This window comes from Protomyctophum bolini (genome assembly GCF_963924005.1).
Source record: "Protomyctophum bolini genome assembly, chromosome: 19".
Lineage (NCBI taxonomy): Eukaryota > Metazoa > Chordata > Actinopteri > Myctophiformes > Myctophidae > Protomyctophum > Protomyctophum bolini.
In genome coordinates, this window is record NC_137880.1 from 30,007,781 (window position 1) to 30,027,780 (window position 20,000).

At 43.9% G+C, this 20,000-nt stretch overlaps 1 protein-coding gene across 1 annotated transcript in view; it reads left to right on the forward strand.

Moving 5' to 3' along the window:
• The window catches only part of LOC308334281 (NHS-like protein 1), a 69,590-nt gene that overhangs the window by 36,392 nt on the left and 13,198 nt on the right, over positions 1-20,000 (forward strand). The window contains 4 exon segments of the mRNA XM_080790942.1: positions 10,970-11,122; positions 15,895-16,022; positions 18,869-18,994; positions 18,996-19,080. Of these exon segments, the coding sequence (XP_080647068.1) occupies positions 10,970-11,122; positions 15,895-16,022; positions 18,869-18,994; positions 18,996-19,080 (492 nt within the window).

The window sequence follows — 20,000 nt, forward strand, 5'->3', positions numbered from 1 at the left end:
TGTGTGTGTGACGTGTGTGTTTTTCTGATCGAAAACACTAGGCTAGTTTATAAATCAAACTTCTGATTTCCTACTGGTTTATTATTTATTATATATTGAATATTTGCTGATCGTAGGTATCAGATTGAAAAACATACACTGACTGTATATCTCTCAACCAAAAGAGTTTTCCTTGTAAAAACAACACAAGACCGTGAAATATGGTATCTGCTGACCTTGCTCTCTTTAGCTGATAGATTATTCATGCGTTGGTCCATATCTCAGAGGAGAGAGCATGGATCAGATACCGCTCTGCCCTTCTATCTAGCCCTACACTTTCATTCACAGAGATGGAGGGATGCAAAGATACCAGGGGAGGGAGGAATGAGAGGGAGAGACATAGCTCCTACATAGCTTATAAATGATAGATTTTCATTCATGGAAAAGGCAGAGATCGGACAGTGAGCAAGAAAGAGACATACAGGGTTTCTGTTTTTTTTTTTACGCTTCTGTTCCTTTCTAAAAGGATTATGGTTTTCCTGCAGTCGTCCTCGTCAAGTCTCAAACTTGGTGCATGAGCAAGTCTCGAACAAGAGAAGTTTCAAGTCAAACCATATCGCACAGAAACATAAACATTATGTTTTCAGACGCTGCAATATTTATGTAAAATAACTAACATAACTTTTTTTAAACAATGCTGTGTGCGTTTGTGTGTGCCTGTGTTTGTGTGCACACGTGCAAAAGCATGGGATTTCACACCCAGGCACGGCGATCACTGATATTTAACTAATGTATAACTTTTTTACAGGGCCGTGTGCACAAAGATAACTGTGTGTGTGTGTGTGTGTGTGTGTGTGTGTGTGTGTGTGTGTGTGTGTGTGTGTGTGTGTGTGTGTGTGTGTGTGTGTGTGTGTGTGTGTGTGTGTGTGTGTGTGTGTGTGTGTGTGTGTGTGTGTGTGTGTGTGTGTGTGTGTGTGCTTTCTGCAGAAACCAGGTCTGCGCCACAAAAGGAGGGCAGAGGGGAATCGAAAGAGAGCTATTACTTTAATAATAATGTCATGAAAGCTTCCATGTGAGAGAGAGAGACAGAGAGAGATTGCAAAATGGGGCGTAGAATGTACATGTACCTATTTTACCAATTCTCAACACTAATTCATAGGCAGTCCAAGTGCTGAGGGCCAAGTAAGATACCACGGTATAGCAAGGTTTCTGGTCCCGGTTGTTTGGTTTAGCTCAGCTCAGCTGTCTGTTCTAGACCAGACGCACGCGTGCATACGTGCGTGCACATGTGTGTGTGTGACTGTGTGTGTTGGGGGTTGCATTGGTTATTTCTGGTTGACTGATAGAGGGGTGTGGAGAGGGTTGTGTGACTGTGTGTATGCGCACACAGCCACACATGCGTTCCCGTATGGGCAAGACATTAGACATTTCCTTCACTGAATGTAGGGTAGAGGTGAGCCTCATCAATTCCAATATGCATGTGCGTGTGTGTGTGTGTACGTCTGTGTGGACGTGTTGCAAGTGCCATCACTGCCAGAGGGAGATGCATTCCATATGGGGTGTGAAAAGGGTTCGTGGGTAGGGGAGGGGGGGGAGCAGCACTCATCATTCTCTTAATGGTTTATTAGCTGTCTACCATTAGCCGCCTTGTTTAATTCAACGACACTTGTTTAGCACTCACAATACACCCATCCCTCCTTTTAATGACCTATATATACAGTATGCTCACCTCCTCCTCGTTGGTTTGTGTCATCATCTCGATTTATTGCTAACAAAAATGGAAAGGTTCCAAAGCTACAATATGTAAACCAATCCAAGCCAGGAATGATAGGCTAATCTCCTAATCTCGTAAAAGAGATCTTGTAATCTCAATTGGATTTCACCTTTATAAAAAAATGTTTGGCATCCTGAACCTAATGATTTTATCTTGTTTGACTGCAGGATAGTATGCAGAAATGCAACAAAGACATCACTTCATTGGCCTCCTAATTAATTAAGAGACAATATCAGTATTATCGTAATTCCAAATTGAGCTCTGACCATTCTATAAATTAACTTCATCTTCAGGCTTCACATTGTGAGTTGATCTGCTTCCTCCAGATGCTGCTTGGCATATACTGTAGGAACAGATGATTGATACTGTCTGGGCGGGCAAGTGGGTGAGTGAGTGGGTGGGTGGGTGGGTGGGTGGGTGGAGGGGAGCATCTCCACTCTTAATCGCGTCTGTCTGGGATGGGCGGAAGGATGTATGGATGGACGGACTAATGGATAGATCATAGCCCTAATCCTAGATGTGTCCTCATTTTGGGGAGCCATCCTTGGTTTACCAGATAGAGATGTTGACCTCTAGGTCTGTCACTCTGTGTGTATTGCGTGTGTGTGTGTGTGTGTGTGTGTGTGTGTGTGTGTGTGTGTGTGTGTGTGTGTGTGTGTGTGTGTGTGTGTGTCGTCACTGTCCTGAGAACAATAGGCTCTCTAATGAGCGATTGGCCTTGTGTCTGCACAGATTATCTTAATACTTTACGCGTGCCAGACATAAAGATCCACGCCAAACATGCTCTGGGGCAATCAACTAGCGTGGGCAACGCACGCACACACACCCACACACACACACACACACACACACACGCACACGCACACGCACACGCACACACACACACACACACACACACACGGTTCAACAGTTCAACAAATAATTACTCAGAATTACTTAACACTAGCATGACTGAAGTAAAATCAGACACAAGTAGCATGTGCTTAAATTCATATTTAGAAAATGTTTCAGATGTCAAAGATTTCTGAGATGATGGAATGATGATGGATGATGAAGGTCATGGAAGGGGAACCTTCTGAAAGCTTCATGGACAAAGATAATTAACTTCAAAATCTAAAATAAAACGGTCAATATGACATGACATCACCTTGCATGTAAAGGAATTGATTATTGACCATGAAAATTGCATTATAAAACCATATAAAAACACGTTATTTATCCAGTAGGGTGCACATGTTGACAAATACACACACGTGTGCACCTACCTACACACAGCCCTCCAGAGGTGTACAGATAAAAGCAGGGTCTGGTCGGGGCCGATATAAGGGAGGAGGGAAGAACCCACAAATTCAAGGATCATTTGCGATCATTGCAATCTATTGAAGCTCTGGTTGCAGCCCCCCTTCATTTGGGATGAAAAGAAATAGGGTAGCAGAAGGAGGGGTACTGGCCCTTGTGAATGTGCGCGCGAGAGCGTGCATACACTGTCTTGCATGCACGTGCATGTATGCCTACGTGTTTGCCTGAATGGGAGCCTGGCTGGGTGTGTGTGTATGTTTGTGTGTGTGTGTGTGTGTGTACACTACACACTGTGTGATAGATTGTGAGCAGATTGGACAAAGGGCGGATTGTGTGATCTATATGCATGTGGCACAGATTCAGTGGCCATGTGCTGCCACAGCAGGCCGTGACTGACAGAGAGAGAGAGTGCGTGCGACGTGCGTGTATGTGCTTGTGGGTACACTAGACTCGAGAGAATAAATAATAGAGAAAAATATTCCCAAACTCACTATTGCGTGGACACAGGACATAGGACACAGGACATAGGACATAGGACACAGGACATACAGTAGGACACTACCTTGAAGTGTGATTTGTGAGAGAGCTTGATTCACTTGCCATAAACCTCACAGCACTTCTCAAAACAGTGTTACAATCCACAAACAATAAAACAATAAGAGCTGGTGACGTTTAGTATAAACAAACGTAATGTTCTTTTGAAGCTAGCAAACGAGTGATTGCATTATTTGCCAGTGTCGTCTGTTTTGCACTGCACTTTGCATGCAGGTGGAAACGCCGTATTCCTCTGGGAACAGCTTGTTAAAAAAACGGCAACATGTTGTTCAGAGATATCACACGTCTCCCTGAGAGAGGAACCTCCATCGTTTAATAGATGCACTCATATTCCCCTGGTGAGCTTTCTGTACTGGCCGAGAGACAACCATTTGAAATACACAGAAAAAGAGAGAGAGAGAGAGAGAGAGATCTCCATCTCGAGAAAACCATCATTGTTAATTTATCCATTTTTAAACCATTAAGACCTGAGGCCGATTCTACGAATGCCTAGTTATGACACAAAAAAGTTCAAAAATAGCATATGTACAAGCTCGCATTGTGGCACAAAGTGACACGCTATGAGTTTGTATATCTGCTATTTTAGAATAGCCAACACTAACATCTAGAATGACATGCTTTCCCGGTTTTAATGGGTTAATTTAATGAAATGGACCCTTACAGGACAGGTCCATTTGGTTTCATTTGTACACCCTCAGAGTTACCGTAAAATCAACAGGATTTGACAGTGTAAGCAAAGGGGGAGAGAGAGAGAGTGGGAACAAGAGAAAGGTTGAAGAGAGACGGATGGGATGAAATAAGTGCATCCTTCAAAGCAAAGTAACATGAGCGTGCGTGTTTCATCTAAGTACGTTTTAAATCCCTGCTGGAGTCCTGCAGTGTAAAGAAAAAATAATGAGAGAGCGATTGATGATGGCAAATATAAGGGAGAGGCAAGCAGAACTCCTTGGTAACCAAAGCGCAGGGGAACAGAGGGGCCGCTCCTACACCCTTCCTGCTGCGTGAGTGTTTATGTGGTGGGCGTGTGTGTGTGTGTGTGTGTGTGTGTGTGTGTGTGTGTGTGTGTCTCCCAGGGCTGGACTGACTGCCTGAGGGAGGAGGGGGTGGGTTGGTTGGTTGTGTTCATTTGTTTTCTGAGATAGGGGGAGAGGCTCAGCCTCATTGTGAGAATAGGACCCCGGCCGGCGCACACACACACTCATTCACTCAGACACACTCGGACTGGAGCTTAGGCACTGCATAGGGAGAATGTGAGCGCAAGAGGAGAGCTATCATCACTGATCAGCAGCACTCATTTCATTTGTGTGTCGTGTTCTCTCTCGCGTCATCTGCGTTATCTGTGCCTCAAAAGGACACTTAAAAAAGAAAGGATTTTAGGATAGAGAGAGAGACGCACCATACCTGGAACGATGGTGTTTATCGGGACCTCGTTAAAATCTGTGATTAAATACTTCAAAAGGAAGGGTAAGAGACGATCACTTCATGTCAATACTTTTTTCTTCTATGCATCATTTTAAACAACCAGCATTTAGACTGGTGACTATGAACTGGTGAACATTTTCCTTCAAAATTCAAATCATATTTAGATTAGGTTTTCATAATTTTTCGCTCCAATTTAATTTCTCTCTTTGGTCTGTCATTTCCTGGTTACTTTTTATTTTAATGCACTATTGACCTCAGTAATATGTTTGTAGTTAAATAACTTTCCTTTCTTGAGTGTTCTTCAGAGTTTTTCTGGAGGCACCCTCTGCCTTCAGTGAGCACAGAGATAGTTCTCTGTTGTTCCCTGTTACCTAGTAACCTAGACTTAAGGGCTTAGCGTAGTAGCAATTACTATACCCAACATATACATTACTCAGTCAACTGTCTGTTGTGTTCTATTGTATTGCATTTGAATGTGGACAAATGTAATGTTTGTCATGTTTCCAATAACCCAGTGAATTTTAGGTTGATTTGACAGAAAGGGGTATAAGCACTGCATTGTGCCACAGTGTCAATAGCTTGTCATTTTGGCACGTGTGAGGAACTGTATAACCTGGTTAATTAATGATCACCAAGCTGCTTGTGCTTACTCTAATCTCAGGTGTGTTTAGAGGCTAACTCTCTCTCTCTCTGTGTGTGTGTGTGTGTGTGTGTGTGTGTGTGTGGGTGTGGGTGTGTGTGTCGGTAGGTGGGTGGGTAATGGGTATGTGTGTTTGGCTGCAGTGCAGTCATGGTTGAGGTGGGACTGTCTGTTAATCATTAGCTCAGCGTTTTCACTCTCTTGCACATGCCTGCCCTGCACCATGCTAGCTGGTACCTGGGCTATGCTACTCTACTGTATTGATATTGGATTAGGAGGAGGTCTCCAGCACTCTGCTTGCACCACCCATGGCACCCATAAATGTGTCACTCATGCTGTCCAAATAAATAGGTTGTGCAAGGGTTGCCCAATGTTTTAGACAACCTTCATTAATTGCCACGGCCAAAGATATTTAAATTGTCTCATTATTTAGCATATATCTTTAATGTCGAATGGTGGGATTTTCCAAAAGGCTTGCATGTACAAAATTGAAGAAAAGCATGGGCTCCACTTTGAATAGCCCAGGAAAATGTATAAATGGTATATTTCTTTCATCCAAAGCACTGTACATTCACCCATTCACACACAGACATTCACACACCGATGGCAGAGGGAACCATACGAAGGCACCTACCTGCTCATCAGTAGCCGAGCAGTTAGGGGTTAATAGTCTTGCTCAAGGACAGTTTGACCGAGGGGAGCCAGGAATCGAACCCGGGAACATTCCGTTTCCACATCGGCCGCTCTCCCTCCTGAGCCGCACAGTTTAAATTAGTGGTTAGAGGTGCAAATCAATATGTATTGGCTGATTGGTGACCGGAGCCCGTTTACGGATTAAACCTAGATGGTGTCAATACAAAAACGGATCAATTATATTGATCTTAAAGGTATTCCCAGCCTACATGCAATGCATCTGTGGCATAAGCAATTAAAACTGACACGATTCAAATTGGCGTGAGAAAACATTGCCAAAGAAAACGTGGAACAGTCAATTAAAGGGGATAAGTAAATGTATTAACATCTGTCTCACATTGCCTGTGCTTACAAATTAGTTTACAAAACCATAAAAGGTTTTTATTTGCTGTCAGTTATTGCGACTGCAGGTCGCATTTACTATGAAAACCTGCATCTCCCTTCCGTCAGTTAGTTAGTTAGTCACCCCACGCCTCCTTATATGGTCACGCCACCATATGTGGCGTGACCATGATATCTCAATATCACTGACCACATCTATCCCTGGAGAAGACTCATGGATCATCACCTAGATGTTGTCTAGTTGTATCACCCTGACTGTGTGTGTGTGTTTGCTGATGTGCCTAGGAGAGCTTGGATAGCCAGTGGACAGAGGGATTAATACAATCCTGAAAGACTTTCGCGCCATAGCCCACTGGGGACATTAATGTGTGGTGGAGGGGGCTAGGGGGGTCACTGTGACACTGAAAGGCCCAATGTGAATGTGGAGACTGATGCTGGGGGACAATATAGGCTTTGTGTCCACAGTCCCCATGTCCTTGGTCTGCCTACAGGCTTTGTCCTGAATCCTATTCAACCCCATAGTCTGAGATGAGGGTGGGGGAGGGCTACCTGTGCTCTGTATGCGGGAAAAAAAGGAAGGGTTGCTTCAGAGAATTGGTTTTTGTACTTTTCTGAAACCAGTCGACTAAAGACACGATCAGAGAGAGTAGTTGCTTGGGAAGGACGGATTAGACACATTCACATACTGGCAGGCACCAACAAGCCATACAAGGTAACCGATGTTGTAATATTAAGACTTGACTCACACCCCAGTATCTGTACAGTATCTTGAATCACACTGGCATAGGTGGCATATGTCTGTGACGCCCTGTGCTCAAACATATCAAGATACCGAAGGTCCAATCATACAGGATGTCACTGTTGAAAGACAACTCATCGAGTACATTATATTTATTCATATCCGTCTGCTTGCCTCTATCAGTCATGGTGACTCATATCTTCCTGGCCACGAGTATGTGACCTCTTCAAATAGTATATTCTCCCTGTGCTTAACAATCTGGCAGGTAATGTTACCTGCCATGTGACACTATCTTCACGCATGTCATGTGTGTAAAGTGCTGGGTAAAACATTAACACAAATTGCCGGCATAGGCAGCGGGAAAGGCTTTCCCACATTTCACTGTCTGTTCCCATGCTAGTAAATGATCGCATGAGTAGTATCTGTAAGCACACCAGATTCACGCTGGGCAAGCCCTACGCTGTAGAGTGCATTGCTGGAATTTGGCTGAAGTGGCAGGATTTTACAGCTCAAGGAAATGACCTTGACGCTTTACAAATCTGTTTACATTCGCCGTGAATGAAACAAGTATTTTGATTTGTCGGAAAATATCGTATCCGGGGGAAATACATCCGACGGACATTCCGACTTGACACTTTCGGCTATGCACTCTCTGCCTTAGGTTGTGACCAGGCTTTTCTCTTCGCATATGAATAAGGCTGGGATCGAGGCTACACCAGACTAGGCATTTGGGGATGTCTCTCTGACATCAATTCCTCCATCTCCATGATGATTCATTTTCTCTTATACGGTAGTTAAAACAACATTGCTCTTAAGAAGCATTATTTGTTCGTGTAACACTAACAGTTTGGGTTGCAGGCAGTGTGTGGGTCACACACTCGCTCTCTATCGACCCAGTAGAAACAGACAGGCTTGCTCTTTCACTATTATCTAATGCTCTGTCGACCCAACATCAGCACACACACAGTCACACACACACACGGGCACGCGAGCGAGCGCATGCATTGCACACACACTCTCTCCACCAGTAAACAAACTTAAAGTAAACAAGCTTTTTCCAATTTTGATGATAGAACTACATCTAATTCATTATTGATAGTATCTTTATTGATCATGAAATAAAGCATAAATGATGTCACATGTAACATACATCTGACCCACCATAATCAAAAGGATAAAGACAAAGCTTGTTTCCATTCCTGTCCTTAGTATAAGGTGTGTTAGAGTATGAGGTCATGTAGTGTGGTGCTGGTGAGTGCATGAATGAATAATGTTTGTGATGTGCTAATGTCTCCCTGGGCACACATGAAAACAATTCTGAGTGGATGTGTGGGTCTGCCTGGCGCCCAAAAGTGTATGTGTGTTGGGGGGATTCTATAATATATATACATCCAAAACATATTTATAATATACCATCTACAATATCGATACGAAAGTACAAAAAGCATCTATCTTCAAAAGATACAATTTCTTTCTCTTATACGCAAGCACCGTCATGTTGCACCGGTAAAGTGTCACTTTACAGTTTACACTCACACAAGTGCTCGGATAACAACGCAGGCATTCTGACAAGGAAGGGTGCCTGCTTGTCTGTTGGTCAACCTGCTTTGCATACCAAATAGTTGGGGTTACTATATCAGCATAGTATAGCCTCAGGTAAGGTTGTTTGCATCCTGTGGGAAAGCAGGATAAAAGCAGTAGGAGAAAAGGTTGCAATAGTCCTGTCAGTTGGAAACCTTGTATGTCCTTGTATTTGTGTATTGGTCACAAGCTCTTGTTAATACTTTTCATTAGTTCAATATTTATTTATTTGTTTGTTTGGGTTTATGTTATCATTTTGGGTTTTATTTACAGAAAACAAGCAACACATGTTTGATTGTCCATGATAAATTATTTTAGTTGGACCTTAAACCATATAAAGGATTGACACACTCTTATGTTAGTTAAACAACCCACAGACACCATGAATGAACCACATAAAAAAGCTCCCAACGTTGCAAACTTGTACATTTCTTGCTCTTGCTACTTTTGGATGACATTGATTTAAAAGAAATGGTGAGATACAAGGTTTCTGCCCGACAGTGGTGATATGCATCTGACTTTGATGTAAGAACAGAATTCAGGAGAAAATGGTGTGATGAATGAAGATACATCTATGCTGTAAACAGTCAGAGCAGTGGCCTGCTGTGCTCTCCTGGAGAGACCTTCCAGGTCAAAGTGATGTCATAATGTTATACTGTACAGCAGCTGTTCTGTGACAGCAGCCTGGTGTAGCCTCTGCAAGTAGGCCTTATTTTATAACTAATGAGACATTTCTGGGCCAACGAAAACAGATGATTTTTAACATTCATCAAAGTTGTTACAAACATTCTCACACTGTCCCTTGATGGTCCATTACACTTTGTGTGAATGACCCCCCCCCCCCCCCTCAAAACACACACATGTATCCTGCTACGGCTCATTTGCACCTGTGAGGAAAGCCCCCCCCCCCCCCCCCCCCCCCCCCCCCCCCCACACACACACACACACACACACACACACACACACACACACACACACACACACCCCCACACACACACACACACACTCACTCTCTCTTCATTAACCCGCCCCCTTCCACCTTGGTTGGTTGCTCCTCCAGAGATTTCTTCTTAATCTTTTCACTGTAGTGGTCACTGGTCAGTCAGATGGAGAGTGAGGCTGAGGTTGTTTAAAGTAGTAAAGACACACAGGACAGGACAGGACAGGAGGACACATTGTGATACGTCTACTTGTATTTATGGAGATAATTTTTCATCCACGATCGCCTACTTTGGATTGGCTACGCACTCTGGGTAAGGCACGTTTTCAGTGGGATAAATGTGGATCTGTGTAAATGCTCAGGCTTCAAGCAAGAATCAAGCAAGAATCGTTTATGCATGTGTCACTACAAAGGGATTTCTTAGTCTGTTTAGGTTGTTTGATTTGTTTTATCTGTTTGCACAGTTCTGCAAAGAAGTTTGGTATGTTTACAAGGCCATCACTTATACATTTTCAAATCTTGATCTTGGTATAAGTTTGACTTGTTGAACAGATGCGGTTGTTTGGACAGTAATAGCCCAAAACGACCAACAAATGGGCCACTGTGCAGCTTGACCTCAAGGGCAGTATGGGTTATTTTTTGGAAACATCAATATTTTCTCCTGTCTTACTTCAGTTTCTATAAGGACACATTAGCCAGATCTTTATGTGAGAAGTAGCCTTTTGAGCTGCTGAGCTGAGTTTTTCCCTCCACTATGCTGATGATGACCCCCCCCCCCCCCTCTCTCTCTTCCTTCTCGGTTGGCCCACTGTGTGATGTCACACGGAAGTGTCAGCTTGTTCGTGTTGATACTGACACCTGGATACAAAGCACTTTCCTCCCTCCCCCCTTTTCCTCAAACCATCACCTTTCCATAATGTGTTTTAACACCTGTTTCTCTCACAGCCCAAAGTCATACTTTGCAACAGACGCCTCATGTCCCTCTGTCTGTGTCTCTCTCTCTAGCTGTGTCTAACCTGGACGAGGAGAGCAAGTGGACTGTTCACTACACCGCACCTTGGCACCAGCAGGAGAACGTCTTCTTGCCAGGCAGCAGGCCGCCTTGCGTGGAAGACCTCCACCGTCAGGCCAAAGTCAACCTAAAGACCGCCCTGCGAGGTAAGACACCATTACAGATTGACTGGATGGCATGCTGCTGCTCGGACGGACATGTCTAGTCTGACCACAGAGAAAGTGATAGGGGCTCTCCTCCAAAGTTATGACTTCATATTGCTGTTTGGCTGATTCGAATCATTCTCGTTTTAATGAATGCCGATATCTTCCGATAACAGCACTCCCAACGATGGTTTTTGTTGTCTAAATGATAAATATTGTGATATCTTCTTGGGGTTGGCGGTGGCTCAGGAGGTTGAGTAGGGAATCGGAAGGTTCCCTCTTTTGATCCCTGACTCCCCCTGTGTTGGCGTTGGCAAGTGTCCTTGAACAAGACACTTGTATGGTTTCCTCTAACATCGTTGTGTAAATGTGTGTGTGAAAGTGTGAACGTAATGCACATAGTAAAGCGCTTCTGAAGTTCTGAATCTGATGCAGGCGCTTTGTGGTCTTGCATCATGTTCATGTATCAGTGATGTAAGACCACCATTTAATATTGGTGTAGCGCTCCCTTTCATGTATTAGTGCTTAACCGCTTGAACCCTATATGGTTGACCGGTATCCCTCAGGACTCTATACTAGGGTATTTTCCGGTTTTCTGTTATTGTGGGGAAAGCTTTAGCTGACAATGCGTGATCGACAAGCTCGCAATGCGCCACGATACGGATGCTGGGGTTGAAGTGGTTAAGTAAAGCACAGATTTAATCTGCTAACAAATCATTCACACCAGAAATGTAATTTGTAATCCATGTGAACAACTGAACATAGTGTACATAATATACTACACTATGGCCTAAAAGCAGTGGACAGACTGTGCTCTTTGTTCCAGTGATTGGAAATCTGCAATGACGTGTTAATCTAGAGTCTTCTAGAGTATTATGTTCTTCTGAAACAGGAAACTGTCAACCACAAAACTTGAAGCACCTTATTGTCTAGAGAATGTCATTTATAGCTGTAGCATTACTTTTTCCTTTCCACAGACAGGAACAAAGGGCACCATTTAGAAATTGTAATTTGAAATTTTCTACTGACGCAGCGACGTTTGGTCGCTAATTCACACCTTTTTCATGTCATTTGTTGGCTCTCCATACAGCAGCAATACATTACACTCACATAAATCCAGGCATTGTAAAGATATTGATATTAGGTGCACAGCGCACGCCCATGTGAGATCAACCTCTTCCTGTTAGTCCAGTACGTTTAGAGAAGAGGTCTGAAGTGTTGTCCCAACAAACACACCGGTCGCATCACAACATGGTGTCAGACCTTTAACGCTCTCACAGACATCCCAGGACTGCTAGCTAGAGAACTCCCAGCACCTGTTTCACTGGGAATTCACACACATACACAGTATTACACACATACAGTATTACACACACACACACACACACACACACACACACACACACACACACACACACACACACACACACACACACACACACACACACACACACACACAAACCTGCTGTTTACATGCTCAGTGGCCATGGTGTGTCAGGAGATAATGAGGGAGGCAGATAAAGGTACATTGACAGAAAGATAAAAGGAGTAATAATGGGGGAGATAAAAGAAAGACAGTCAAAAAGACACAATGGAGGTTGTAACCCAATGCTTTCAGAGACTGAGTCACCTCTCCTAAGATAACCCCCCCCCCACACACACACACACACACACACGCACACAAACACACACACACTGTAGTTCTTTGTGCCCAGTTCCTGTGTGTTGCTACACCTGACTCTGAAATATGACACACAAGCGCATACACCATGCATTATGTCCTGCAATATTGATGTTCCCGCAGGTATACATGCACACACACACACACACACACACACACACACACACACACACACACACACACACACACACACACACACACACACACACACACACACACACACATACACACACATACAAACCCAGGGGTCCTTCTCAAAGCTGCCCAGCACAACAACAGGTGTCCAATGAGAGTGCCTAATCTGGCCTGTTGTGAGCCCATCACATTTTTCTTTTCAAGCACTCTCCGTTTGATATGCAATTACGCAGACCCACATTTCTTTAACTCTGACAGTGGACACTTTTACACTCCCAAGTACAGACCCGTAACTCAGGCCCTCGCTTGGTTCCTAACTAACAATCATTTAGCAGGAGACCCTCAAGGACCCCTGGGGTTGTCGCACCTTGTGTGTTTCCACAAGGTGTAGTTTGGGTTTGTAATTAACAGCAAACAAAGGGACAGCACAAAGTATAAATGGCTCTCATTCCCTTCTCCCACAAGTCATTGCAGCCAATGGCGTGGACACAAGCATATTCAGAAGTTAGAGTGTGACATCTGCCCCGCAAACAACAATAATCCATAACCAATCAGATGGGGATGCTCACGAACAAAAGCATATACGTTCAGGCTGAGTTTCAGGGCATGGGTAGTGGCATGTGCAGGTGACTCATGGTGATTGTTCAGCTGGGTTGCATAACGGCGGAGCGGTCGATATGTCGATAACACTGTGGAAGAAGTACTTGCCGTTCAGTCAATGCATGTTGTGATTGAATAGTCACACCCACAACTTTACTTGTATTAAAGTTTCAACTGCTTAGGTTCCAATTCCAAATAAATGGAAGCAAAAGGCAAAACAAATAATAATTTTGGACTCAATACCGGTAAAAATGTACATACTAGGACTCATAGTTTGTCTCTATACATGGCTATTATAACACATATATCAATGCATTAATATTTAATCATTTACGAGAACGTCCTTTGTTCACAATGGGTCTTTTACCCATTAGAGCATGTATTCATTTGTTAAATTGTCAACCTCCAATCAAGCAACACCAATCATCACGTTAGAACTCATCATCAGCCTTGTACAATGAGGGGTGTAACAGTTAATCGAAAATTCAGTATAATAGATGAATAGATGATGTTAGCTGATCTACATGGTATCGCGCAATGTTGTGTTGATCTTGTAGATTGTCTATTTTTGCTTTCGATTCTATTATATAATATACCTGGCTGTACAAAAACACGCTTCACAATTAATTAAATAGGTATCATTAAGTAGATAATTGATATTTTATAATTATTTCCTTTCAGAAGCCCTTCCACAGCACCGGCATGTTGCTATTACAGTATGTACTGTACCTATGCCAGCCCCATTAGGCCCCATTAGCTACTTACAGAATTATTCATGCAGCGCCGTCTCACTCTGGAGAGAATGGCTGTAATTAGCTACATGGGAATACATATATGACACATGAAAGGCACAGGGGCGTCTCAAAGGAACACAACCATTAATAACACGTATATAACTGATGCTGGTACCCCCCCCCCCCCCCATTCTTCAGATGACACCGCAATGGAGCATTCATGCATCAGTGATGTAAGATCACAAAACTGACTGTGTGAGGACAGAGCTTTAATTTGTAGAGTAAATATCATGAATACTGACATGCAGTGAACAGTAGTACACAGGAGAGAGTGAGGTAGGAGACACTATGATATATGGCCTACCCTACGCCCTACACACAGATATTTATAGATATAATAATGATTTTATCCTCACTCCTTTGGGGGGTAATATTTGTCACTGTACAAACACAGGCGCATCATGGCATGCAAATGTAATAGATATTGAAGTGTCTGCTTTTAAACATTGACATGTCCTTGCACATATTAACATTGTACAGAGAATTAACTTCATCAAATTAATACAAATGTCTCTGCTGTGTGTGTGAAGCCGTGTCAGTAGCACGAGTTGCATGCAACATGCAATTAGTCAGAAAGGGAGTAGACAAAGGATTCCCTGGTAGCTGTGGGCACACCAAGGGGGGCCATGGAAAATGAGTGAGAGGAGTGAGGAGGGGTAGAGAGCATAGGGAGAGAAGCTTCCACCATCTGTGTGTGGCAGGCTGAAACTGATACCCCCTCTTGTGTGCCACACATGTTCAAATGCGCGCGCGCACACACACACACACACACACACACACACACACACACACACACGCAAAAACGAACGGCCATCAAACCAGGAGATAATTATCAGAGATGTGAGGGGAGCTTGGCAGGGTGTGACAAGGTGTGCTATCGTGTGACACACATACAGTACACGCACACATGCGCACACACACACACACACACACACACACACACACACACACACACACACACACACACACACACACACACACACAGTAAAGTCCTCTGTGTTCATTGAACTCCCGAGGGTGTACAAAATGTAACCGAATCCAGGTCCGTTTGTGTTACAAATGGATAAATGGACACTTGAGAATGTTACTGTGCATTATTATCTACATTACGCAGATTCACACCAATTAATTTACTGAGCTGTTGAGCAGTGTTGCACACGTCTCCAATAGTTTAATGTAGTGTTTATGCTACAGTACGTGTGGGTTGAGAGTTGCGACCTTGACTGAAATAAAGCTGCTGTCGTGAACGGAGTGTGTTCACAGTGACACAGCCTGCTTCGCTATCAGGGGTCACCAACATGTGGTCTTGTCCGTAGCAAATTTTAGATTTTCTGCTTTACACACCATTATAATGTTCTTATTTTTATCATAACACCCACTTACTGAATGTCAATCTCCTGGTTTTCTTCAGAATATGTATGGCAATTATTTATTATGACACTATGGCATATTAGGAGTCCAACTAGTATACTGGTTCTCAAATGTTTTCAGTCCTTGTATTAATCCGTTCCTTTCCTGTCTCTCTCTCTCTCTCTCTCTCTCTCTCTCTCTCTGCGTCTCTGTAGAATGTGACAAGTTGAGGAAGGATGGCTTCAGGAGCTCCCAGTATTACTCTCAGGGTCCCACCTTCGCTGACCCTGCAGATTCCACCAGCAGCCTGCGTGACGAAGATGATGATGACAACGACAAGAAGGTACTGGTAGCGCACAAATGCACCTCACACACACACGAATAACATGAATCAAATTGGTCGCACCTCACTCGTTGCCATTTTCATAGAAACGACAATAACAACAACAGTGAACGCTCCTAACCCATATTTATACCATCAGCTAGCTAGCTATGATGTAGTTACAGCCAGGTGAGAAAACAATACTGGGACAAATTATCGTCTCTCTCCCAAATCCTTTCCATTGTTTTGACATTACACGGAACTGTTGAAGATTGCTAACCAACCTATGTTAACCGGCTTACTGCTCATGGTTATTAACCACCAACCGACGTGTCCTAGGGTTTTGGCTCATGTCCGAGGCTCAGAGCAAAATGAGTGCATTTGGGCGGAATAATTTATACACACTCAAGTCCAAGAATTATCACTAGCCAAGTGTTGGAGCTTGCAGTAAACTGGTCATGAGGGGGACACAATCCTGGCCAATGCTGGCCACTGCTGACTCAGCATGGTGCTACAGTAACCGCCTGTGCTCTTCAGGGTGGTATCAGTCTGCCCTCCAGTGGCCAGACTGGGAAGTGCTCACACATGTCATGTCCCTCTCTGCCAGTACAGGAGGCACAGTCTGAAAATGTGAACCACCAAAAAGTTAATAAAATAATAATAATATATATATGAATATAATAATAATAATTATTATAATCTAATAATCTAATAATAATATTACTAATAATAATTCCAAGGTGTTTTGGGAATTGTATTAATATAGAATAAAAATAAAATATTATGCTCCCATTTGTGGAAATGTATTTTTTAGTTTGGAGCTCTTCCTCAGACCTTCCACAATGGGAGCATATAGTACGTGTGTGCAGATTTTATTGTTCTTCTACTGTTCCGTTTTTGATCCAGCACCCAGCCCAGCAGCATATGGGATGTGCGTGTCTTTTATCAGTCGTTTGATACCTTTTTCATGGGAATTGAATTAAAACATTAAATTATTCAGCTATAGAGTGGCTTGACCTGGTTGGCTGTCATAACTTATTATCAGCAGGTGTCGTATTGAATGGCATCCAGAAAATGGTGGGAAAATGTATGAAATAATTGAGCCTTTCCGCTCTGTGCCTGTCCCCCTCTTCTCTTCCTCATTGATGTATGTTCTGCTGACATGTCATGTCATGTCATGGCTGGTCTGTCATCTAGATTATTTAAACCAGGCAGACTTCCTTGGGGAATATACACTGAGACTGTGTTGGTATTCCTCTACACTTGGTGGAGCTGTTGTTCTTTGCGGCAAAACAAAAGACCTGATAATGTCCCGTGAGAGAGAGGGAAGGCAGATGGACAGACAAAGTGGGAGAGTAGCAAGGAGAAATTGAGAGAAACATGGAGAAATAATTTATTGTTCTCTTGTTTGGCAGAACATGATTGTGTAATGGGATGGACTGTGAATTGTTTTACAGTGTCCTCAACTCCCTGCCCTTCCCCTCTTCTCTTCTCTGCTCTCCTCTCGTCTCATCACTTCTCCTCTCCTACATTGTAATAGTTTGTATTGTATCTACGTGTGGTACACAAAAGAGATGCCCTTTGTTACAACGTATGTCTTTTACAGACAGTTTAAGAGTCTCTGTGACTGTTATGCCCCGACCAGCGACCCTCTCCATGCCTAACTTGATACCAAAATAGATTATCGTCCCCGCTTTCTTTCTTTCTTTCTTTCTTTCTGTTTCTTTTCTTTCTTTCTCCATCTCATCCTCCCCACTGCATCTTGTTGTTCTGTGGCCATTAAGCCAAAGTGTAACCTCAAAAGGAGATACTGGGCTACTGTTTGCACGGGAAGATAAATGGCTGATTTAAGTTCATTATTTATTTATTGCCAACATAGTTTTTGGCAGGTGCTTGAAAAGCGCCTGGGCTACATTTGCTACTTCTCTACTAGCGACCTCAGTGGATACTTTTTTATGATTGGCTGCCAATGGGAAACTTACCCATAAAACCCATAGTCTGAACGGTATAAAAACCTATACTCTGCACTGGCACCTGGCACTTATGACTGAGTCATTCTTTTTTTTGCATGAGCTTGTAGATCTGCTATTTTTCAATAGCTCAATTATAACGTTGTTTGTTTAAAACACCAAAAGGGGTTCCCGCCCAAAATGGGATAAATGAGTCTTTAGAATCCCATCCTTTTAATCCACTGATCATACATTCTTTAGATGTGCGTACACGCATGCTCTCTGTGCTGAATTGATTAATGTGCTTCTTAAAGACTGAAGAAATGTGACCGCTTTCAGTTTGTTAAAAATCAGTTTAACACAGGCCAGGCCAGGCAGCAGAGACCAGTTACTGCTCACTTACTGCTCTGTGGACAAACATGCAAGCTCTTAGTGCGTGAAGTGAACACAGTTTAATGCATGAGTGGTTCGCTCTCTCCTCGCTCTGTTTTTCACCCTCATCTCTCAACCTCAGCTTTTTTTCTGTGTGTGTGTGTGTGTGTGTGTGTGTGTGTGCGTGTGTGTGTGTGCGCGCGTGTGCGTGCGCGCGTGTGTTGTGCGCACATGCAACCATTCGGGTGTGATTGACCATGAACATGTTTACTACACCCCCGGCTTCTAAAGGTCACAGCCTTTCGATACATAATAAACCATGAGTGTGTGTCTCTGGGTGCGCTCAACTGCTCTGAAGAAGATTAGTAGTAAACAGAGAGCAGCCACAGATGTGCAACGCTCGCTCACTCACACTCAAACCTGTCCTCTCCTCAGAGGCTCAGGTGTGTAGCCTGCAGCCCAATCTCAAAGACAGTTGATCAACAAGGTTAAATCAGGCTCTCTCATTTTAACCTCCTCTCTCTGTCTCTCCCTCCCCCCATGCAGTCCACGGCTTCGTCGGCGGAGGACAACAAGTCCCTGCTCTCCATGAGGCCCCAGACCCCCCACGGGGACGACGAGGAGGAGGACGGCGTGGACGTGCCTGACGGACAGGCGGCGTGGAAAAAGGCCCCGCCCCCCCCTGCCAACCCCGGAGGAGAAGATGAGGCAGGTGGCCAAGAACGTGCCCACAGACATTGTCCCTATCAACGTCACAGGTAGGACACCACCAACCGCCCTCCTCCAGTCATCTGATTAGCTCTTTTGGACATCTAGTTTTTCTTTCACCCTTTCTAGTGACCAGACCCTGTGAGCGGTGCCATCATTCATCATAAAATATATTAGTTCCGTGTCATGTTCTAGCGCCGCCCCACACCACCCACCTAGTCTCATTAGCCTGACCTTCCCATTTGAGGCTGGTTTGGCCTCATCCAATCTAATTTTCTCACCTACTACTACTACTACATTATTAACCTTTTCACTGCCAGCTACACACATCCGTTGATGTTTCTGTGCTTTGAGTGGATACATTGTATCTGCCCAGCCACAGTGAATGAAGCTGTATGTCTGCCAGCCTCGTCTCCTTTACTATTCCGTTTTTATCTCCCCTCCCACAAACTGACCTTCACTCTCCTCTGAGTGTGTGTGTGTGTGTGTGTGTGTGTGTGTGTGTGTGTGTGTGTGTGTGTGTGTCTGTGTGTGCGTGTGTGTGTGTGTGTGTGTGTGTAAATTGCTAGGCAGCATAGCCAAAGGTCAGGGCTTCTCGGTGACCGCATGTCAAACTGCAGGGCGCTTGACAGATGAATATCACAAGCATGCACACACATACACACTCTCTGATACGCACGCACACACACACACACACACACACACACACACACACGCTCGCACACGCACACGTCATGTTGGTTACTGCGGTCTGCCAGCCATGACTCAGTTTGTAGCCCCGCTGGCACATGCACATTCATTGAACTGTGTCTGTGTGTACGTACAGTATTTCACACACAAGCACACACAACACCTGCCAGTCTTGTCAGTCCCGGTTATGGACAGCGCTACATTAGCATCGGTAGTATACTGCCACTCATTCACACATGTATCAGACAGAGCAGATATAGACGTGTTATCAGCTGCGGGA